Source organism: Chlamydotis macqueenii, chromosome 1 (assembly GCF_036417535.1).
Source record: "Chlamydotis macqueenii isolate bChlMac1 chromosome 1, bChlMac1.mat, whole genome shotgun sequence".
Lineage (NCBI taxonomy): Eukaryota > Metazoa > Chordata > Aves > Otidiformes > Otididae > Chlamydotis > Chlamydotis macqueenii.
In genome coordinates this window covers 135,947,187-135,972,288 of record NC_141556.1, presented here as the reverse complement: position 1 = coordinate 135,972,288, position 25,102 = coordinate 135,947,187, and the positions used below count along the sequence as shown (strand labels likewise).

At 39.2% G+C, this 25,102-nt stretch overlaps 1 protein-coding gene across 1 annotated transcript in view; it reads left to right on the top strand.

Annotated features, from left to right (window-relative positions):
- The window catches only part of FRMPD4 (FERM and PDZ domain containing 4), a 310,232-nt gene extending 295,484 nt beyond the window's left edge, over positions 1-14,748 (top strand). The window contains exons 11-17 of the mRNA XM_086768048.1: positions 745-871; positions 3,239-3,328; positions 4,591-4,773; positions 8,218-8,356; positions 8,938-9,999; positions 10,332-11,603; positions 12,825-14,748. Coding sequence (XP_086624174.1) covers positions 745-871; positions 3,239-3,328; positions 4,591-4,773; positions 8,218-8,356; positions 8,938-9,999; positions 10,332-11,603; positions 12,825-14,176 — 4,225 coding nt within the window. The 3' untranslated portion in view covers positions 14,177-14,748. The remainder of the gene's footprint in view (positions 1-744; positions 872-3,238; positions 3,329-4,590; positions 4,774-8,217; positions 8,357-8,937; positions 10,000-10,331; positions 11,604-12,824) is intronic.
- Positions 14,749-25,102: the final 10,354 nt, after the last annotated feature.

Sequence of the window (25,102 nt, the reverse complement as noted above, 5' to 3'; positions counted from 1 at the left end):
TATTTGTAAGATTTCTTAGATACAGAAGTATCCCAGTAAGCACCTGGTTAATGTTAGGCAACATGTATATGTAACTACAAAGAAAAAGAAAACTTCCAAAATGCAACTGTATTTATTATAATGCACACTCAATTTTGTGAAGTTTATTCACCTTACTGCAGATCGTGTTGTATTGTATCCTGTTAATCAATCAGCAGAAATAATTACTTACAAGTGAAGAATCAGTCTTCTATCAAAAGACGTGCTTCAAGCAGAAAATAAAGTTTGGTAAAAGGACAGGGACTGGTTGTTTTTGAGAGGGAGAGAGCCCACAAAATATGAGTGACAAAGACAATGGCTGGCTGGTTTGCTTCTTCTAAAAACAGCGTAGAAAAAAAAATTAAATCTGACATTATGTTGTTAAATTTTCTGCAATTTTAATTTTATAGTGGTGTTTGCCTATGTAATTAAGTGGTATTTAACAATACAGCATAAATTTTAGACATAAAGACTTAAAATATATTTTCTGAATAGCTCGATGGAAGAGATTTAAGGGATAGAAGAGAGATTATATCACTTTAGAGCATTCCTTTCATAAGTAATGTATAGTGTGAATATAAAAAATTTTGTGTTATTGCAAAACTCTGGACTTGATCAACTCTCCTTCTGTTTTCAGGTGTTCATTCAGTTGGCATCATAGTCACCAGTCTTTAGATAAATAATCATCAGAGGAATGTGAAATTAAATATATGCCTTTTATTGCAGAAAAGAATGGGGATTAGAGACTTTTCTTCCATCTGCTGTGCTGCAAAGCATGAAAGAAAAGAACATAAAGAAAGCACTTTCACACCTTGTCAAAGCAAATCAAAACCTAGTTCCTCCGGGCAAAAAGGTATTACATTTGCATCTTAATGGAAAATACGTTTTAAAGAACTGAAAGGGTGGCACGCATGGGAAACATTTAAAATTAATCCTTCAGAGACACACCTAGCCATTATATTTTCAGAGATTTAACTTCGGGTGCTTGGTACAACATAGCCAAGAACAATTAAAATAATTAATTATAGCCCAACTAAACTATCGTCTTATCTTGAGAGTGCCAGAAAACTGGTTATTAGTACTTCATGTCTGATAAAGATATATAGTTTTAAATTCATTTAGTGCTTCCTTTTAATGGCTGACTGGTTAGGAAAGTTATTGTTCTCTCTCTGATGCTCCCATCTGAACCACATTAACCAATGGGCCTGACATAAATGCTGTTTTTCAGGATTGTTTTCCATTATGCTGTAGACAGAGACTCTTCACTGGCCAAGATCTAACTGGATAGATGGTGCTTCTTACAGTAAATGACCATCATTGCTGTAAAATGCTTTTCTTAGCACTAAGCTTTCACTTCAACTGGAAAAAGCATGTAGAAGAGAGTATCTCTGAGAAATGCCTTCGTTGCATGCATGCAACCGAGGCTGGCTTTAGACACCGTAATGAGGTTTCTTTATGCAAGTCATCTGTTCTCTCTTTGTAGTGAATGGAGAGATATAGACACTTCTAGGGAGCGATTCGTCCCATCCCACATTAGGAACCAAAAATAGGTCATATGACTTGTGTCCTAGAAATGCCTGTTCCTCTCCGTGAACTATAAAAAGAACCGAAGAGTGACTAGTTGAGACATAAAATGAGTTGAATCCTGCTCCATGACACTTTGTTTCTGAACAAAAGAACCCCAAACACCTGGTGCCTAAGCGAAGGTTCACTGAGATCAGCAGAAATCCTGCTTGAAGGTTTCAGATCACGTTATGATAGTAAACATAGTTCTATGTGTTTGACCTGGAATGCTCAGGAAGAAAGGCCACGTTTTTGACTGGAGCACTGCACATCTCCTGTACTGCTGAGGCTAAAGCTGAATAATGATGATTATTTATTCTTTATCCTGGTAGCCTAAGTATGGGTTTATTTTGGAAGCCATCACTGCTGCAGGCATTGCAGGTGATGACAGTGGTATAGAGTATCAGTTCTTGGTTAGAAGAGAGGTTGCCACAGTCCCTTTCTGCAGCAAGCAGACTTCGTTGGTTTTGCTGCATTATTTTCTAGTCTGAGCTTTGGAAATATGGTGTGTACCCACCTGTTTTTTTAGCAGGTAGGTCTCAGAAACAAAGCATCTGAGCTCATCATCACCTTCTGTCTTACTTGTAGGAACTAACACAGGAACTGGTTTCCTTCTGGGGCCTTCTCTTCCTCCACATGAAGGGAAGCCTGTTATTCTCAGGATTCTCCTGTTTTTTTACAACCCCTGTGTATTTCTCCACCAACTGAACACCTAGTGAAGGGAAGGGGAAAGCATTCCTACTAGCTGCTCTGCTCCAGATTCCTTTCCTCCTTAGTGTCTAGAAAAACCTTTGTGTCAGGGCTCTTAAAATGTTGTTCAAGATCAAATAAGATTTTGAACTAGAAATCTAGTGGCTGAAATGAGAAGAGTAAATGAGATGAGCTTGTTTTATCTTATCTTTTAAAAGTCCAGATGTAAGGATTTACTCAAGGGAGGTATAAGGTTTGGGTCCAGGCTCTTTGGGTGAAATGAACTGTTGCCTGTTTCCATTCAGTCTCATAAAATATTTCCAAGTTATTTCTTTTTAAGTAGGTAGTTTAAGCTCAGAGGAGAAAAAGGAGATAATTTATGACATGTATTGCATGATATGGTCATATGTATAGGTGTACTGTATTTGGCTTTCAGATCTATTCCCTACTAAATATAGTGTAAGAGTTTTATTTTAAAAAATGAGAAATGCAGTAATGAGGTGGAATAATATGCCATATGCCACAAGTACCTAGCAAAATGTAATACACACAGCTGACAAAAGCAAATTCTTTGTTCTCTTTCTCTGTAAAAGGTACATAAATGTTTAAGAAGTGATGGTGATTATGAATGGAAAGCTGCTGTCTAGCCTTGAAATCCCTCAATGAACAGATGTTTAATCTGAGTAGTTTAACATTTTCCCTTCACTGGAGCAGTTATGATGTTCTTTCATTGCTCTGATCTACCCATACCCAAGCGCTCAGTGCATTTTAACTAAGCAAGCAAGATCTTAATTTTAAAAATTAAGCTGTTTCTCCTCATCTGAAACTCAAGCATCTAATGATTTAGGCTCTGAAGAGCTGCTATTGCAGTCCATTCTCCTTAGACTACACAGATACATTTTCCTTCTGAATTTGATAATGTGTTAATTTCCACCACTACCTCTTACCCCTGTTTCTCTTTCCTCAGCTATCTGCTCTGCAAGCCAAGGTGCATTATCTAAAGTTCCTCAGTGATCTACGATTATATGGAGGGCGTGTTTTCAAAGCAACACTGGTGGTAATATTTCTCTTGAAATAGTCTCTCTCTTCTCCTGATTTTTTAATCAAAATATCTTTTTTCAAAAGCTAGACCATCTAATTTTCTTTAGAAGTTTAGCTTCTATTCATATACTTAAAAAATAAGTGTTATATTGAACCAAATCATTTTTTTTTCTTTTAACGATGAAAATAACATTCCTGTTGTAGTTTGAATTTTTACTGGGGATTTGGAGATAGCTTAGCACCCTTTTGGCAAATAGCACCATCCAGTTAACTATAGAATACTAATATTAGTCTGGAAAACTCTCAATGACAAAGATTTTCTTTTAACAGAAGCATCTGTCTGTCCATAGAATCATAGAATCATAGAATGGTTAGGGTTGGAAGGGACCTTCAAAGGTCATCTAGTCCAACCCCCCTGCAAGGAGCAGGGACATCCCTGACTAGATCAGGTTGCTCAGAGCCTCATCCAGCCTGGCCTTGAACGCTTCCAGAGATGGGGCCTCCACCACCTTTCTGGGCAACCTGTTCCAGTGTTCTATAACCCGCATCATAAAAAATTTTTTCCTAATTTCTAATCTAAATCTACCCCCCTCTATTTTAAAACCATTACCTCTCGTCCTATTGCAACAGGCCCTACTAAACAGCCTATCCCCATCTTTTCTGTAGGCCCCCTTGAGGTACTGGAAGACCGCTATCAGGTCTCCCCGGAGCCTCCTCTTCTCCAGGGTGAACAGCCCCAATTCTCTCAGCCTGTCCTCATAAGAGACGTGCTCCAGCCCTTTTATCATCTTCATGGCCCTCCTCTGGACCTTCTCCAACTGGTCCATGTCCTTCTTGTTCTGGGGGCTCCAGAACTGGACACAGTACTCCAGGTGGGATCTCACCAGGGCAGAGTAGAGGGGCAGAATCACCTCCCTTGACCTGCTGGCCACGCTTCTCTTGATGCAGCCCAGGATGCGGTTGGCCTTCTGGGCCGCAAGGGCGCATTGGCTGCTCATGTTAAGCTTCTCATCCACCAGCACTCCCAAGTCCATCTTACTATCCATGTAAAAACTACAGTACAGTCAATATCAAGGAGCAGATTCCATTACTTTTTGTTTTTAGTTATGTATGCTCTTCTATATCGTATCTTCTTAGAAAAGCATATTAATCTTTAATGTAGAAATGCCAGGCAAGTGTAGCCCCATGAAAACGAAAGAAGGCAGTGGCAATTTTTGTCACTGTGTGGTGCCTATCATGTTTTTTACTTTTGCTTTTTTTCTTTTTTTTTTGCTAAAGCAGGGAGAAAAGCGTTCAGAAGTGACTCTGTTAGTAGGGCCACGGTATGGAATCAGTCATGTGATAAACACCAAAACAAACCTGGTGGCTCTCCTGGCAGACTTCAGCCACGTGAACAGGATTGAGATGTTTACAGAAGACGAAACCAGTGTTAGAGTTGAGCTGCATGTCTTAGATGTAAAAGTAAGTTTGTTGTTGATTTGTATTGATATACTATCTTTAAATAATGGTTTTGTCTTTATTTGAGTATGTAATCAGACTGTACTGGTCTGAAAATTTTCATGCCAGAAATACTCTGAGGGTGCATTTTTAGCTTTTTTTTTTTTGAATCAGAGTGCATGTAGAGCACAGCTTGGGCATTTGAGGAGCCTACGGTGTGCCAGACTGGTGTTTGCAGCAGTTGTATTCTATTCTGATTTTTCTCTTGACTGACCCTGGGCAACTTTGTTGTTGTCTTCCTTGATTTCCTTGGTGAGAAGAGGTGATGATGAAATTGGCTCTTTTGAAGCTCCTTGAGCCCCTAGAAGCTCCTTCTAATGTGACAGACAATATTATTACCATTAGAGAGTCTCCAGCTGCATCAGACCAGTGTCCCCTGTAATCCAGTGCTTTATCTGCGAAGTTCACTGCAAGTAACCATGTAGTGGTTACCAATGAAATAAACTGTAAAAAGGCAGACTTTTTTTCTTAGCCCTTATAATTCCAGTTCAGTGTTATACCCTACATAATATATTCATAGATGCTCATCATCTACCTATACTCATTTAATTCCTCTTGAATCCTGCTTAACACTGTGTCTGTGGCATCTAGTGGCAATGAATAGAGTTTTGTATTGTCCTTGTTCTTCTTGGTGTGTTTTCTATTTGATTTTGAAGTGAAAGACTTCATAAACTGTCTAGAGCGTTAATCAGGATAATCAGAGATTGAAGAAAGAGTTCTCATTATATTTGAAACTTAAATATTCTATGAAAATAAATAGAGCCTAGCAGTTCTTTTTGCTTACCCGGCTATACACAGAAAAGATACACAAGGAATATTTTACTAAGCTTTTGCTTTGAATGCTTTAGGTTTATTGACCTGGAACTGCTTCCCTGTATTTAAGTTAATTAAAAAAACATTGTTGAAAATTAATCTAGATCTTTGAGAGCGACTTAAGAGAAATGTACAGGTTGGTGAACACAGCATCTCCTTCACCTTACTTAGCAATGACATCTGAGGATCTCAGGCTCCTTTACCTGCATTACTGTGCTAAACTTGTAGCCTTCTTATCAGAAAGGTATTATACCCTTTTTACAGATGGAGAAAGTTATACAGAAATTAAATCCTTCCCATCTGCTCATATGTAAAATGCAGCACTCTATGCCATAGTACTGTATATTACCATGATATTGTGTTGTTTTATATTATAATTGTTACCGTCTTATTGAAAACCATGTCTATCCCCATCTCCTTCCATTTTGACACATGCACTCTTAAACCCAGAGAGACTGGCCTAACATTTAAATCACAAATCTAGGAGACTCTAGGTGGAATTTGCCAAGAAAATGCCTCTCTGCAGGACACAAGTAGGGATTGTCACCATGTCCTATGTAGGAGATGCAGGCACACGCAGGTAGTTATTCTCAACTGATGTTTTCATCCCTTGGCTTACCCTAAGGTAGCAGGTTCATATTCAGATTCTGAATATGTCAATATATGTCATATATGCCAGTATATTCTTAATGAATAAATGAATAAGCAGTTTGGATTTTTATTTTATTTTTGGTTCTTTTTAATGTCTTCTCAAACATGTATCACTTGGCAGAAGCAGGCAATAAAAGTTTGGCTGTCACTGTTCAGATTAACAGTAGTTCACAGGACTGTTTTCAGCAATCTGACATTTCTGTGGAGATCATCCATTTCTGTCAATCACTGCAGAAAATCTGAGATCAACATAGCATTTCAAATGTTAGTTTTCAGTAGTCACTCGAAAGAACAGAGATTAATTAACCCATTGTAGGTTTAATAACTTACAGTTAACTTTTATAGCTATAGTTGAATGCTTTGAAAGAATCATAGAATGGTTAGAGTTGGAAGGGACCTTCAAAGGTCATCTAGTCCAACCCCCCTGCAAGGAGCAGGGACATCTCCCACCAGATCAGGTTGCTCAGAGCCTCATCCAACCTGGCCTTGAACATTTCCAGGGATGGGGCCTCCACCACCTCTCTGGGCAACCTGTTCCAGTGTAGCACTGTAGCACAAAATACTTTAAAGAAAAAAAAAAAACATAAGTTTTTGCATGTTGCTGAATACTGTTTATAGAACATTCACGGCACCCAGGGTATTTTGACCTAAGATGCTGTAGCACTGGTATTTAAAAAAATTTTCAGACCTATTGTGGGTTTGGTAGTAACCTACGATCATCTGTTATGTTTTGGCCACAGCCTCCATCAGAATCTGTTGTCTTTTAATTAGTAAAGGCTTGAGTGAGTTGGAGAGCCATCCCTACTGCATGCAGTGTTCCTCCTGGAACAAATGATGGAGGTCCCTGCATCTGTCTTGTGACAGTGGGCTCTGCACGCTAAATTATGATAAATTGTCACAAATGTACACCTAGCTATAAGGCACTACAAACTGTGAGTGATAAGATGGGTTGTCTACAGTGTAATTTCTATCTGTGTATCATGGTAAGGGCCTCATTTTTATTTCCTCCCTAGGAGCTGTAGAAGCTAGCCACCTTAAAATAAGTTTGAGAAGAACAGCTTTTAGCTGTTAAAAGCTACAGAAATATGAGCAAAACTTTTAGGCAAATAAATTTATATATTGTGGCAAAAGAAATGGGAATTAAAGGAACTATGTTTCGCATGGATGTCTCAGGTTCAGTGCTCACTAGCCTGACAGCCATAGTTTTTCAGAGCTCTGAGGTCTCTCATTTTTCTGTTAGATCTGACTTTTTTTTTCCTAAATGCTTTGAATTTGTTTTCTTTACTCATCTCCCTTCTGAGGGTCTTTCTCCATTCTCTTTGTCTCTGCTTATCTACTTATTTTTTCATCACTTGTCTTTTCAGTAATGTAAAGCCACAAACACTGAAATCTTTTAAGCTGTCATTGTAATATTCACTGTCACTGCTGTGTAATGATAGCTTTAACCTCACTACTGTATTTTCTGAACCTGATCTTTCCCTCACTGTGTTTGCTTCCCATGTTTTGCTTCTTTACACATGCTTAGGGCACCTCATTTTCTGGGAGCTACAGATTCCCAAGCTACTGCAAGACTCCAGCATCTAATGTCCCAGGTTTTTAGACATTGGCAGTTTCATAGTAACAGTAAGCAATGCTTTGGTGAGAATAATGTCTATGCAAGAAAAAGATGAAGCAAGAGTCTCAAAATAGCTAGTTTCATTCAGAAAGAGAGCAAAACCAGCTGTTAAAATGTCCAGTTGGATTTCTACCTTACTGCAACTCCAGTCTTATCTAAATGTTTGTTATTGCTTGATATTGGTAGTGAAGAAAATAAGTTTTCATGTGTGTTTCTCACAGTGATGTTTGTGATGTAATTCGTTTTGCCTCCATGTAGTAGTATTGTCAGCAGGTAAACAGATATGAGGAGGAACAGACTTAACCAAGTCTTGCTTGTATTCTTCTTAGCCTATTACTCTACTGATGGAGTCATCAGATGCAATGAATCTTGCTTGCCTAACAGCTGGATACTATAGACTGCTGGTTGACTCAAGGCGCTCAATATTTAACATGGCCAACAAGAAAAACACAGGGAGCCGAGAAACAGGTATTCATTGCACAGTATGTTCACAATGGTCCAATGTATAAAATAGAAGCCAGCTTAAGCCAGTGCACCTCCAGATAACTACGAGGCTATACCAAATGAGATCTGATTGCTGGCTCAGACCTACCACCACAGTGTATCAGTTGAGCTTCATAATGTTCTAATACTCAGCCTGCGATAGCATCTTAATGGTAAAATAAACCAGGTGATTAATTTCTTTCATACCATTGTGAAACAGATGCATGCTCCCTGTGAGTGTTATTATTTTATATGCATATATTTTTTTTGTAAGAATACATATGGTGTTGGAGAAATCAGCTGGGGATTTGGTTTTGTGTTACTATTCTTGAAATAGCATTTGTACCTAGTTGAGGTTTAGTTTTATACTGAAGTACAAAAGTACCAGTTAAACTTTGGGTCACTAAATCAACAGGTAAAAACTTAGAGCAGAGGTGAGTTTGAAAGTGCTTTTCTGAAGTGTTTGATGGCCTGTGTATTGCTCAGTATTAACAAGTTATTTTTTAAAAATTACACGACTTTGCTCTTTGATTTCACAGTGTTGATTTTATTTCACCATGTTATAGGAACTGAAAATAGAGGGAAGCATAATCTCCTTGTTTCTGAGTGGAATTGTATACCAAAAACTACCACTTTCCTGGCTGAAGGAGATGAAGAGACTCAAATGTCCTTTGCTGATCCAAAACAGAAGACTGTAGATGTTTCTGAAAGTCTGTTATGTCAAAAAGAACACAGACATCTGTATATAGAAAATACGTATAATTCAGGTGGATTTGATCAGCATCTGGCTAAGCAAAGTGACCCCACTGAAGCAGAAGAAAGCAGAAATTTTAATCAGCCTTCACTGCTGTCACTCTCAGGTTTGGAATCTAGCAAGAAAGCACAGGATTCCCCCAGGGGAGCAAAAGTTTCCTTTATATTTGGAGATCACAACTTGGATGGTATCAATCCCCAGACTCTTGGCTATGAAAGACTTTTGGATGAAAGTCCAGAAGTACTGGAAAAACAAAGAGCCATTTATATTAGTAATGCCAATGACATTAAAGGCCTGGAGTTGGCACCAGATGCTGAAAGCATTCAGTTTGCTACAAATTCTGTTTACGCAACTATAAACGATGGTAAAATATTTGGAGCTGCGGAAGGGATAGAAGAGCCTTTGCTGCATGATATTTGTTATGCAGAAAACACAGATGATGCAGAAGATGAAGATGAAGTAAGCTGTGAAGAAGACATTATGGTAGGAGAAATCAATAGGCCCGCTCTTCTCAGCCTTTCTGGTTCTAGTGATGACATTATTGATTTGACTTCACTTCCACCTCCAGAAGGTGATGATAATGAAGATGATTTCCTATTGCATACCTTAAACATGGCCATTGCTGCTCCTCCACCTGGCTTCAGGGACAGTTCAGATGAGGAAGACTCTCAGAATCAAGCAACACAGCCTAGAGACAACAAGGAGCAAGCCAGTAATCTAGGCAATGATGACATTCCAGTGTCGCTTATCGATGCTGTCCCTACTAATACAGAGGGGAAGTGTGAGAAGGGGCTAGATGATGCTGTAGTCTCTACACTTCAAGCACTAGAAGCTTTGGCTGCTTCAGAGGAACAGCAGACGAATGACAATTCAGGTTCTTTCACCATAGTTACATTTATTCATTGAAAATCATTCCATCTCATCCATTTAGTTTTGGAAATACTCCATTTCATGAGGGTTGGTTGTTTTTTTTTTTTTTGGCTTTCCTTTTTTTTTTTCCCCCATCATTTTGCATACATCATGTTCCATATTATTTAATGGAACTACCATTATGTTACTAAACTACCTGTCCCGGGAGCTGTGCAATAAAGTCAGAGTATTCTTACAAAGCATATTTTTGTCTCTAACACACCTCCTTTGCTTGTCACTTATCCAGGTGCTTCAGCTGCTGTCATTTAATTGACTCTTATTTTTTGTGGCTTGCAGGTGTAGCTATCCTGCGAGCATATAGTCCTGAGTCATCTTCAGATTCTGGCAATGAAACAAATTCCTCTGAAATGACTGAAAGCTCTGAACTAGCCGCGGCACAGAAACAGTCGGAAAACACTGCACGTATGTTTTTGACCACAAGTGAAGGCTACCAACCCCTTGTGGAAGAGCAGACTGAATTTCCCATCGCTAAGAATCAGGCTGGAGGGCCAGGCATGAAGCCCTCACAGCCTTTGGCTGGTCATCAGGCTGCAGAGCTACAGTCAAAAGTTGTGCCTTCAAAGCAGATTCTTCATTCAGATAATATGGAAATGGAGCCAGAAACCATGGAAACAAAATCTGTCACTGATTATTTTAGCAAATTGCACATGGGATCCTTGGTATATTCTTGCACTAGTAAAAGGAAAAATAAGATGACAGACAGTGAAGTAAAAGCACCCTCTGATGGCAATGCTACTGTGAAAAAGCAACAGGGAACTAAAAAAGCAGAGACTGATGAAGATCTAAAAGCTAAATTTGGAACTCTTTCAGCAAGAGACAGTCAACGCCTAAGCACTTTTAATGTGGAGAGAACTGCCTTTCGCCAAAGATGGTACCCTGACAATGATGGGGCAGCAGATAAGCCAAGTGCAGGAACAGTGAATGGGAAGACTTTTCCAAGAGTTCCTGTCCTTGGTAAAACAGAAACTGACTGTAAGGATGAAGTAGATCCTGAGGTGGATCGGGATGATACCTCAGGGCTTAGCCAAGGTGAAAACTTCCTGCCAGATATGACTCCCGTGTCTTCAGCCAAAGACCTAAATGACGCAGAAGATACCGATTTATCTGCAGATGACCATCCTTCAAAGCTTCCAGAAGCTGAGCAGAGTGTGGCTAGACTTTGTGAATACCACTTGGCTAAGCGCATGTCATCTTTGCAAAGTGAAGGCCATTTCTCACTGCAGAGCTCTCAGTGCTCTTCAGTGGATGCAGGATGCAGCACAGGCAGTAGCACGTGTGCTACCCCTGTTGAATCCCCTCTTTGTACCTCTGATGTTAAGCACATTATCTCTGACCCATCAATGAAGGGCATTGCCTATATTCCAGCAGATGAAAGAGCTGCCATTCTTCCAAACCATGGAACGACATACAAGGACCTGCACCAGCAGCCTGAAGCCATGTGTCACAGAATGACAGTGCCTGTTGTGCATTCAGCAATTAACGCTGAACCACTGTTCGGCACTTTGAGAGAAGGATGTCATCGGATCCCCAAGATAAAAGAAACTACAGGTACAGCAGTAATAAAGAGTTTCTTATGTTTGTTTTTAAAGCTACATGTTAAGATTAAGGACTAGATGTGACATTGGCATTATCTTCACCTGGAACTACATGGTCTGTAGCAGACAGAGGGATTAGACCTTCGGTGTATTTATTCATTTTACTTGTACATGTTCTTACGAGCTGTTTACAAAGATAATTAAAAAAAAAAACAAAAACAGCCCTCTCATTACAATTAAAAATATTTGGGGGGACATTAATGGAGAGACCTCCATTCCACTCTTTGGAAGCCTCTCCAAAATCTGTAGTCACTTAAGTTCCAGGATACTCCTTAGATTATAAGATGACTTCACAAGGTGTATTAATGTAGGAGAGAAAAAGCTGTGATTCATTTATTATGTATCTTATATGCTATTTTAGCAGATTGTCAAAAACATGCCAGTATGAATAAAAAGCTCCAAATGTAAGGATGAGAAAATGTTGCTGTTTTATTAAGCATGTATTTACTTCACCATCTGACAGTAGATGTTTCTTTAAAGAATAATTTACATATAGAACCATTACCACATTTTTAAGTTCCAATTTCAAGAGATTTTATAATCTTACTGTTGTAAAAAAAAAAAAAAGCATTTTTTTCAGATAACATTGGAAGTTCTTTCAATAGGGTTTTAAGTGTTTTCCTCTTCCTGGGCTGCAGCCCACACATAGAAGTAGTGTGTAAATGCATGAAAATCCAAAAGTGGAAGAGACTGAGAGCAAGAATGAGAAGTGTAATTTCTCTGCCAAAAAAACCCACATAACAAAACCAAAATTACCATGAATGTAACTTTCTTTACCCTCTCAGGTATAACTGAAGAAGGTATTTTAATCTGAAAAGATTAATCTAATTATTTAATAGAAAACATCCAGTCCATGTACTGGGGGAGATTTAAGACGTTTTATAGATTATTTTCTATTTCCTTTTTTAATGAGTCTGCTGTAGTGGAATGAACAATTAACTATTCCTAAGTTACAATTTGTTAATAGATTTTAAGAGGCATCTTAGTGAAATAGAAAAGACACCAGGAACTAGCAATGCATTTTTTTGTGAAATATTTTGAGGAATGGAGACTACTGGGAGATACCAGGACTCCATTTGTCCTAACTGTTAAAGATATTTAAAAGTTCAGACTCTGAATATTATCAGGGTGATGCTTAATTATTCTGTCTGCTCTTCTACTACCCCTAGTGTAGCTTTCACAGAGCCTGAAAAGGGAAGACAAGGAGGCATGCCTACAGCTTTTCCTAGACAGCCTCTAGCTGACTCCATCATGCTATCATCCACGCTATCAGAATCAAAGGTGCCAAGTCAAAATCAAGACTCTTGTGACATTCCCAAAGTAAATCAGGCTTGTGGGGCAACAGTTAGTTTATGGCCATATGACATGATAGGAGGAAGCCTCAGGATGCCACACAACAGGAAAGTGCTGAGACGCAGCAGCAGCATCATTGGAGGATCTGCAGGCATTGAGATGCTGTTTGAAAAGAAAGCAGGCGCAGCCAGCTTGAAATGCTTGGACATCACCCGAAGGGACGAATCCAAATCAGAGAGAAAGGTGGAACTCCCCCTGGGCAAAAAGCTGTCAAAAAGTTATTCCCAGAGTTGTGTGTACGTCAGCACTGATAGAAAGGACAGCAAGAGGTGTTCAGGCACAGGCACTGGTCAGAAGGACTCCAAGCAGTGTCGAACATTGCCCTTGCGGAAGCTGGACACCAGTTCCTGGAGGTGTCGTGGCCCCTTTAGCTATTGTTTCCTAAGCAGAGGAAATGAAGATGATGATGATGAAGATGATAGAGACAGCCGTCAGCTCTCCTGTCTCTTTGAACCACAGATCCCGTGTGAGCTCACAGAACCAGCTGGTCAGTCATCTTCCAGTGAAAATAAGCAGAAAGTCTTGGAGTCCCCGGAAGTTGCTGAGCCCTCGCAAGATGAGGCAGTCAACGTGCATGAGAAGAGCAGTGCTGACATCCAAGGTGGCCAAATTGATGTGAATCTCAACGATGTGGCCTTCGATGCACGAATCACACGAATAAATGTGATGAAAGAGAAGACATATGCAATGCCTGATGGATTTATTGCAGCACAAAAGGATGCCAATGAGCTACTCTCACTGGTCCGAGCAAGTATGGGCAAGAGAGAAGATTTACACCCAGAAACATATGACCTTAAACTTTCGAAGTACAAACAACTGTTATCTATGGAATCGAGACAGTTGGGAAGTGCCTGCAGGAAAATGGCCATGGCTGATAAAAGCCCTGAGGAAATGCTTTTAGCTATGACTTCCAGCTTTCAAGTACTCTGTTGCTTAACAGAAGCCTGCATGCGTTTAGTTAAAGTCATGAACTCTGAAACACAGCAGCAGGAAATTATAGCTAAGATAGATGAGGTTGTAATAAACTACATTTGTCTTCTGAAGGCTGCAGAAGCAGTGTCAGGCAAGACCTCCAGTGATCCTAGCATTAAACTCTTGGCTCGACATTCAACTACCATGGCCGCTATTGTAAGCACACTAACACGTTCTCTTAAAATGCTTTTAAACAAATAAAATACAAAAGTCACTTCATAATCTACCTTTGCAAAGCCATACATAAAAAACTTTTATTTACTGTATGTGTATGAACTAATGTAACAAACTCAGCTTTCTCTGTATATTTTGTTATTTTATATAAAATAGGTATGAGATTTAAAAAAAAAAAAAAAAAGTTAAAATACTGAACACCAACAAAAGTAATGACCAAGTAATGTCCTTCCGTTTATACAGAAACAAAAGCCAAAAAACCCTCTCTCCAAGACTAGAAAACTGAACAGATAAAATCCCATATAGGAGCAAATTGATGTTTGGCTATTTTTCATATAGTCAAATCTCTGGTTGTATGAAGTGAACTTTTAAAGCCTGTTATGTCAATGAAGTTGTTTTCTGTTTCATCCAAGTTTTCACTTGGATAATGCTCCGTGTTTAGAAATGAGACATTAAATCATAATGTATATAACACAATATTTAATGTTTTAAAATTATAATTTTTAAGCATTAAAAATAGCAAAAAGACATTTAAAATCCAAGAGACTATTATAACTTACTAGAGAATATATATAATAAATTACTCTTTTGTTCATATGGCCTGAATTACCTGATTCTTCTTTTCTAGGAAGTTCCTTATAATATAAAAAAAAAAGTATTGAAAATAATACCAAGTTCAGAGGGTATCTGTTGTATTGACAACATTACAGTGTTGCATTTCAGATAGCGAAAGTAACTGTGGAAGACTGAGGACACAGAAAGCAGAGTGTCGTTGTTCTCTCCGAAATGAAAGATTGATGCCGTACTGGTCAGACTAGAACGCACAGGGCAGGTCTACACACTCCTTTCCCTGGTAAATGAGAGAGAGGACCATCAGGAAATTCCTATGCTGTTTACTGTTTCATCATATATCTATGGTGCATCTGAACAACATGAACTGCATCTATTTTGTTAAATATTTTATACTTCATATTTTATGATTCTGAATGTTTAAATGTAAATAAGTTAGAAATAAAATGAAGTTTTCAGAATACAATAAATATCTCTGAAATATTTCCCGCCAGAGGCAGTTCTTCTCTGAGTGATGACAAAGGCTCTCTCATCTGAACCTTTCTGGAAAACATTGTAGTCTTGCGTTTGAGAGACAGCCAAAGCAAAAGCTCTCATTTTCATTGGACAAATAGGATTTCACAAGAGAATCTGTTAAACTTTTCAGTCACCAAGAAGATGCAGCCATTGCGAAAAGTGCAGAATACTGTTCTCCAAACTGGTGTAGGTGACTTTCTGTTTCTCATAATGTCATGTGCAAAGAGTATAAATACTCTGTTTTGAAAACTTGCCCATTCAGTTGAAGCACATGTGAAGCTTTCTCTGCTGAACTAAAAAGACTAAACCAACAAAATTTAAGTTTTTGCCAAGGAAATATTTTCTTGCATAAAGTGATGCACTTCGCTATGAAACTGAGACGTGGTATTTCTGGTATCTCCAGAAATACAGTATCAGAAGCTTAATACGTTGTCTGTAGGAGAAAAATCTGGTTTCCTACACCAATTCACTTAGCATGCACACCGACTCTTGAGGGCAGCTCAGAGGAAGGCTGCAGGCTGAATTGTCTTGTTGGTGGGTGCTCACATTCAGCGCTCTCATTCTGGCAGCCCTGGGAGTGGGGCTGTGTGCACTGCTCTTTGGCTGCAAGTACCAGTAAAATTATTTCTGTGGTTTTTGAATATGTCATACTGACGAAAAAACAAGCTGAATTGTTATATTGGTACCTATTCCTTCACTGCTTTGTGAGTTTATGTCATCAGTGATTCAGAATATTACATTTCAAAAGTAGACAGGATTGTCACAACTAAGCATCAACACAGATCATAGGGATGTGGCACTTTCAGGGTTACTAGTCCAGTCCTTTTCATTCCAGTCCATTTCATAAATTGATCTAATTTTATTTCAAAGGTAAGTAGATTTTTGTTGTCCTTACTGTTTAAGAACTTTTCTGATTGTAAACCTGCTCACTTTGCTCCCTGATGTTAGCTGTGGTCTTTTTTTTTGTGGCAATATTTTTTAGGTTTAACTGGTAGGTTTTTTTCTTCTCCTTTTAAATGCATTTTTATAGAATAATTTTGGTTGCAAAGGGACCTTTGGGGTTCATCTAGTCCAACCCCTGCTGAGAGCAGGTCTAATCAGATTAGGTTGTTCAAGGATGTTTCAAGTTGAGTGTTGAACACTCTCAAAGGATGGAGGTCGCACAGCATCTTTGGGTACCTGTTCCAATATTTGACAATCCTTATGGTTAAAAAAAATTTAGAAGTCTTTATGTCTAATGAAAATTTCCATGTTCCAACAATATCCATTGCCTTTCATCATATCACTGTGCACTCTTCAGAAGAGTTGGCTCTGTCTTCTCTGGTATTCTTCAGGTAGCTGTAGGTTGCAGTAAAGTCACCCCTGACCAGCATAGTGACCCTCCACTGAACTCAAGGGTGTGACTTCATAAAGTGCCACCATGTTCCTGTCTTAGTTTTGATAAGTGGGATCATCTAGTCAAGCTCTGAGTCACCTCTTAGAAGGCACCTTCTCTTTCACCCAGGATTTCACATATCCGCAGATATTCTGATACCACATGAATGTCTTTTTCCTGATGTTTCCACATGGAATTATATGCAGGCTTTTAAATGCTACCTTATGAGGACTTTGTACAATGGCACAGCTGCTGGAAATAATTTGTCTGCAGTCTCCTAGCATCACATGTATTCACAGGCGTATTAGGTTGGTGACTCACAATCATCCTTTGTCAGTAAGTATTTTCATCTTTCTTCTGCTTGTCCTGTTCAGCTAAGGAGATCCCTGGATGATAATAAAGATAAGTGTTAGTAATTCTAAAGCGTATCGCCTGGCACGTCAGTTGCCACCAAATTATAACCTATTTCCATTAATCTTAAAATGTTAAGGTCTCCTTGTCTTCCTGTGTGGCATCCTAATTGATTCCTGCACTAATTGTATGTTTCAACATCATGTCATCCACAAATGTCATCAGTATGTACCTACTTGTTGCACTAAGTCAGTAAAGAAATACTAAATAAGATACTAGCATCTGGAATATGCTATTCTTTTATAGATTTTTTAATATATATATACTCTGTGTTTAGTGATCTTTTAACTTGACAAAATGACAAGGATCTTCATGTTTAAGTGCCTGAGTTCAGGCTGTTTTCTAAAATAACATTTGGCAAAGATTCACATTTTGAAATTAAGAAACAAAGCTGCATATCTATATTTATTTTCCTTCTATTTAATTGAAACTTCATCAATTCATGATCACTGGAAGATCCAGAATGCTTCATGATGTCCTCACTGCTCACCAGAGATGTGGATTACTCTCTCTTACATTAGCACATTATTTGAAGCTGAGAAATGGGCTCCTGAGTAACTCTGTCACTTACACGATTTATATCTAAGAGAGATCCTAAGACTGCCCTGAAATCCAGTTAAAGTTAGCAGTATTTTATCAAGGATTAATTTGGCTCAATAGGATATAACTGTAGCATTGTGGCAGCATATGTTAAAAGCCAGAGTCTCATTGCGAAAACTTGGTTCATGCCACAAGTAGCTTATTGCTGAGCATGTGGCACTAACGTTAACCAGTCTTTATAACTTGCCTCTCAAAGTTCAGGAGTAGCTGTTCTGCACAAAAGGAAAGTAATCACAAGCTTCCACTGCGCTTCCATCTGTGTAACAGCCCTACCGTGTTTTCAGACCTAGATTTGGCCAAAGCAATAGAGACCATGAGGCACTCACCACTGAAAAGAAAATAAAGGGCTAATTACATTTTCCTGCAGGTGTTCTCAGGGTGAAATCTGAAATTTTCTGTCAGTGCTGATGGAATTTGAGAGACGCTGATGGGTGAAGATTCATGAGACCTAATAACACTTCCTTTGGAGACTTTGAAGCAGTAGGTTCTGAGGAGAGCAAATTTAGGTTCACAAGATCTAGGAGTGAATCTTTTGATTTCATAAGGAAAAAAAAAAGGCAAACTAACCTAGCAGCCTGTTGTACTACAGTACAAGTAAACCTTTCAGTATTGATTTTGAAGTGCACTTCTATTCTGAAAAGAAACTATACTATTAATGACACATTTTTATGTAATAGACCATAGGTAGTTGCATTTTAAAGTTAATTTTGTCATTATGAAAAAAAAAAAGTATTTATTCTCAGCCTGTAGCTTTAAGGAAGAGTAAAAAGGAATGTGTTATGTCTCCTGCTCCACTAAGAACATCTTCTGAATTCTCTTTTTTAAGTGGTTGTCCCATTGCAGTGGATTTATGTCAACCTTATTGCTCAGGCTTGGGGGGTGTTTGTTCTTTATGGTTCCTGCACTTGCAACCATCTTCTCTTTTTCTGTAGCATGTTATTTTTGTGTGGTAGTTTAGCCCCCACTTGGGACCAAACACTACTCAGTTGATCATTCACCCTCCCCACCCTCTGAGGGAATGGAGGAGAGATAATATAACAAAAGGCTAGAGAGCTGATAAGGACAGGGAGAGGTCATTCAACGGTTACCATTATAGGCAAAACAGACTCAACTTGGAGAAAACGAATTCAGTTTATTAACAATAAACACAAAGCTGGATACTGAGAGAGAAAACCAGATCTTAAGAACACATTCCCCCCACCCCTCCCTTCTTCCCAGGCTTAACTTAATTCCCAACTGTCTCCACCTCTTCCTTCCCATGGCACAGTGGGAATAGGGAATGGGAGTTGCGGTCAGTTCCTCACATGTTTTTTCTGCTGCTCCTTCTTCCTCAAGGGAAGAACTCATATGCTTCCCCTGCTCCAGCGTGGGGTTCCCCCCACAGGAGACAGTCCTCCACAAACTGCTCCAGTGTGGGGTCCTTTTCCACAGGGCGCAGTCCCTCAGGAATGGCTGCCCCAGCGTGGGCACTCCATGGGCCACAGCTTCCTTCAGGCATCCACCTGCCCTGACATGGGGTCCTCCACGGGCTGCAGGTGGATCTCTGCTCCTCCATGGACCTCTGTGGGCTGCAGGGGGACAGCCTGCTTCACCATGGGCTGCACCATGGGCTGCAGGGGAATCTCTGCTCCAGGGCCTGGAGCACCTCCCCCCCTTGCTTCTTCACTGACCTTGGCATCTGCAGCTGTTCATCTCACAAGAAATTCTTCACAATTGGCTCAGGCAGACACCTCCCATGTTCTCTCACATAATCTCTTCTCTCATCTATTCTCTTCTCTCAGCCAGGCCAGGCCGGACTGGGCTGAGCTGGGCCCAGACAGCTGCCCAGTGGGAGGCCCAAGGGTGAGACCCGCACCTACCCCTCTCTGCCCACACTTCTGCTTTATTTTCTCCTCTTTAAATACATTATCAGAATGGCACTATCACTGTCACTGACTGGCTCAGCCCTGGCCAGCCACGGGTATGCCATGGAGCCAGGCAGGTCCACCAGACAAAAGGGAAACTTCTAGCGTCTTCTAGCAGAAGCTGCCACTGTAGCCTCCCGCTACACAAACTCAATACAATTTGATAGATGTTACCTAGAACTATTTCAGATTTTCACACTGGCCAATGAAGTTATTTCTTGTTCATTTAATCGTCAATTACCTTTTTGCCTTGTCTGATCAGTGAGATTTGAATTATAGCTTGTCACCTGTATATGAGATGCCTTTATTGCCTCAGAATAAGGCATGCTCCTGTGTGATCCCTTTTAAAAGTGGAATGAGAGTGCATCAGGAGCTTACACAGTAGCCTAAGAAGCCACAAGAGTCTCCTCTCATCTGGGAGGCCAAAACTACAAAATGCTAATATTGGCCAAGTTGGAATGCTTGCCACCATCCTTGGCACCAGGAGAATATTTCATTCTGACACAACCAGAAATGGTTGTCCTAAGACTTTTGCTTGAGGAGGCACTTCCCCCTAACCTTTCCATCATGATAATATGAAGGCAGGACCTCTCTATGTAAGTGACCAAAGGATTACTGCATAGACAAAGTCCCTAACAGCACCGCTGTTCCTTGAAGTATGAGAGCTTTCTCTTGTGGTGGCAGCATCAAGGCAATTTCCATTGGAGAAAGACACTTAAGTTTTCTCCATCTTTCTGAGATGTAGCATTAGATGTGTTCCTTCTAGGTTTGATTCTTCATTCAGGCAATAGGATCAAACAGGGACTGGTGGAAGGCCTGGAAGCTTCACTTCAGTAATCATGGAGTTCCACTTCATCTGAACTGCATTCAAAGCTTTCCATCATATCTGAAGGTGTTCACTCAAGTGAGGACTTCAACACTCAACTGTCCTTTTTAAAATATTAAAGTGAAAAGGATGTGCATGTGTTTTCTTTCTCTCTTCCAGAATATGATTAGCCCTTTGCAGAGGATCACAGAGAACTAGACTAATTTATTAGGAGATCATCTACCAGGTCCTCCCCAACTTTCTCGAAAAGTCTATCTGAGCTCTACCAGTGCATCTATCAGGATTACACTGATTTATCAGTTGATATAGATCAGTTTGTGACCCACAACACTAATTTCACTCTTTCTTGAACACTTGTTCATGTGTCTTCAACGCTTTCATAACAGTAGTTCAGTGATCAGGCTGCCTCCTGGACAATTCCCTCATAATATACTTAAAGCATATCCTCCAAGCCCTGTGTTCCCAGTTTCAGTCAAGGTAAAGCAGGACAAAGGATGCACACTGCAGTGGTGGGACAGAATTTTAATATCAAGTCCTCTTTCCTTTCTCAAAGAGACTTCTGCTGCTACTCCTATTAATGCTATTACCTATTACTGCAGAATGTGGGCTGATTGACTCATCTCTGTCTTGAAATGCTTTTCTCCATGCTGCAGATGCAGGAAGGCTCGCTCTTTCAGCACTCCTCTTTCTCTCTTGTCAGAGACAGCCTTATAAGTAATGGAAGGGAATGCATGTTATTACCTAGGTTAGGCTCTTGGGTTGATGTGCTTGTTGGTCTTTCTCCCTTTCCTGTCTGTTCAGACTGTTCTGAGTTACCTGCTCAAACTGAAGCTATCTGGTCCTTTGCCGTAACTTCCTTTCAATTCAGTTCAATTCAATTTAACATCCGTCTCAGCCTTGAGCTTTAAGATTATTGAGACCTTTCCCTCCACCAGGGAAGCGAGTTACAGGAATTTTAATTTGGTATTCCACGTTCTCATGGATTCTCCTTCTCCAAAAAAGGTGGCTTGCTTTGTTGTCATCTTCTGTTAGAAAAACAAGAGACATTCATACTCCTGTGGTTCCTTCTTTGACCTTATTCTTCAAATCTAGACAATCTTTTAAGATGCAGCCATCATTTTTGCTGAAAGTGGTGTCTTAACGTCACTTTGATTTATTTATGTTTTCCTTCACATTCCTTTATGCTTCTAAGAAACGTGCCTTATTTTGTATCTCTAATAGCAAAAGAGCTCCCTTTAATTTGTAGTCCAGACTTTCTCAAAACATACAGACTGTGTATATCTCTGATAGATCCAGCGCTTATCTAGATGGATGGGTGGTGTTTCAGTATTTGCTTAGGAATTGTTGCTTCCAACTGAGTATACAGCTTCTGCGAGACTGTTGAATTACTAAACTGCAATATTATGTTATATATCTACCTTTCTTTCCCCAGGCACTGCGCCATCTCTGGTGACCTTGCTTAAGAGCTGCAACAGCACTTGGTAGAGTCAATCTAGAAGTGCTGTTTGCATGAGGGACAACAAGAATCTCTGCTAGATAATTTATGGCAGGTAATTGCATAAAGTCACACAGTATAAACAAACGTGTATATATATTTGAGAGTCAAACAAAGAAAGAAGACATCCTCATCTCTACTAGCAGGATTTCCTTCAATTTTTTAGACAGTGTCTCTGTCGCTAAGAAAGAATTAAAGTGATTTACGGCATGCTATGTTTTTTATGCCATTGTGCCAAAGGTGATGACAACTGTGTGAATACATCCTCCATGGTTACTGCAAAAGCAAAATCTCTGAAGTCTGGAGTGATAAGGCGTAGGTGTACCCTCAGAACAGATTTATTATAGACCACGCATCCTAAAGAAGACTAATTACTGGTAAGTTATGTTTCTTTCTTGAAGGCCAATCTCTATTCTCTATTCCACCCGTGAATTACCATTACAGCAGTTTGTATCAACAAAGATGGAATTAAGCTTTTAATAATAAACAGTATTATTGTTGTTTCTTACTATAAGCAACGGTCCAAAAAGAAGATTGTTGCCTTTGATACAGAATTTGCAGAGAACTGGTAACAACAAATATAAAAACCATTTTTATATCATGATTTGATACAGGAGACACTGAGATGTTACACAATGGTTTTTACAGTGTTTTTTCAAGTTGCTCTTCAGAGAGAAAAGTTGTTTTATAAATCCTTTTTAGTGGCATATTGCAAGATTCCTCCATATTGTGTATGCCTTTAAAATGACAGCATGGGGTGACGGTAAATGCCATCAATAGCTTTATCCTTGAAAGCATTCTTTTTCATGTGCTAAACTGTAAGTTTGTATGTAGGATAGGTTTGAAAGTGGTGTATTTAGATGTTAATGGTGATAACCTGAAGGCTTCAGCCAGTGCTCCAGGCTTTGGTTTCATTAGAAGTGCTGAGTTCTTTAATATAAATTAGTAAGTCTTCCAGTGTCCATGGAAGGACACAATCTTAGCACTACCTCGTAGGAGTCCCATTTTCCAGATGGCCAGGACTGGTTTTGCTGAAAGTGATGCCAAAGGATTGAGTCTTACTTTGATTCTTCTATTGCCCATCAAATGCCCACTGATGCAGCTGAGGATCTAGTCTGTTCTGGAGTCAGCAATGCAGAGGTGATGGATGGCTGAAGAACTTCCTGGTCTCTAGTTTTGCTGAGACTGATCATCCTGTCATCCTCTCTGCAATTTCTGATACCTCTTGGATCTTCACGGACAGCCCAAAGAACTGACAAACTTCAGAAAGAACAGCCCCAACACCAAACTTTTCCTAGTACATAAACCCATGCTTACTGCTTCAACTTATCTTCAACTGTTTTCTGCAGCAAGAGCAGAAAACTGTTTGTACTCCCTCTTTTCGTTCTAGTCCAAAGTCATCATGTTTCAGAGGAAGGCTTTAAAGCTTTCCAGCCTTACTGAATAGTTATTTTAGGGCTTCTGCTACAGGTCAGTTCTACAAGCAAATAAATTACAGGCACAGCTGTAGTACAGCTAATTGTACAGCTGACTTTCTCCTTCATAATGCTGAAGCTTTACTGCCTGAAGCAGCCAGATGTGCCTTATAACTTAGTCCAATTTCAACAAATATAATGTCTCTGAAACATAGTTACTTACGCAGGAAACTACTTGGATTAGACACTTAAATACTAGCTATTTATCATACTAATTTTGGCTTCTTATAACTGTGATTTCAATTTTCTTTCATACAGTGCAGATAATTATATTTAATTCTTCCTGGTTTACACTTTTTTATTTTCACCAGACCTTGTTATTTCTATTTTATTCCTCTCTCCTTTCATTGTTAACTTTTTTTACACATGAAAACCATATCTTAAAAAGAGATATATTGGGTATGTTTCTCATTAAGGATGCCTTCCCAGGGTTTTGCTTTTAAAAGTAGTTCCTGCCTTCTAAAAAGGAAAATGTTTACTGCAGCATCTTTTTTTTAAGTCATTGAAACAGAATATTAAAAATAAAATCTTCTTTAAATATGTGGAAGAACTACAAGGGCAAGGCAGCAATGCATTCCTTGAGCAGTCAGGAAGGATAAGTATTCACCAGAACAAACGAGGACATGCCTTTCAGCTGCTTCATTTGTACGCTGACCGGACTTCACATGTTGTCTGGAAAAAAAAACCCAGCCTCTGCCTTGGAGATGCTTTTGTGGAAACTCCTGCCAGCGTGCCCTCCAGAAGGAGAAAGTTGCATCTGGTGGAAAGGTTCGGAGACCTCCACCAAAACTGAGAGAATGTCATGAGGAGCCTTGGACAAGTGAAGCATCTCTGTGGAGGCAGCCTGCTCAGCCCACATCGCTCTGCTTGTGGTACGGAGGTAAGATTGCAAATTAAATCATTTTTCAGATTTTATAAAGTCATTTCCAATGCTGCTATTCTTCCTCCTGATTGAATGTCTCCTGCCAGTCTTACTGATATTAAAAAAATTTAGTATTGAATGTTTTTTTTTCCTCCTCTCTCGCTGTATGAAAGCCCTACATAAAGGAATAAATTAACTACTGGATGATAAAAAGAAAACTGATTCTACATAAAGGCTTGTCTTGCATGTAAAACAATACATCAATGCAGTCAGTATAGGTTTGAAGGCTTATATAACAATTATAGCAGTATGAGTAAAAATGATTAAAAGAAGCAATTTTGTTTAACTGAGTTACCCACTGACAACTCGTTTGAACAACATCTGACGATAATGTGGTCTATATTTTCTTTTTAATTTGGTAATTTTTTAAGCTTTCTTTTTCCTTCTCTGCTTATTCTGAAATTCAGGAAAATGCAGCTTTCATTGCAAAGCTTGTTGAAAAGAAATCTTATTAAAAATTACATTATTCTTCCTCAGTGTCCTTATTTGTACTTTGCAAGTTAAACATTAATACGTTTGGAGTCTTTTTCCTTGCAGAATAATTTGCACCATTTATATCTCTTAGGTCCATAGAACCTTTGGGTTGAAAGGCGCCGCCTTCTCACTGAATCTAGTTGTATTCTCTCAATGCAGTCAGGCAGCACTGAGACCCATCTTAAAAGCACCTGGATTTTGATGGTCTTTCTTTGTATAAGAGTGTTCCAGAACATCACTGATGTAAGGTTTAGGGACCTACTTTTAATTTCTAACCAAAGCCTAGTGTAAAAGACTAGTTATACTACTACTTTTTTTTTAAATTTAAATAGTTCTCTTCTGTCACTGATGCTTGTATATCAAATTTCAAATGAGATCTGACCCA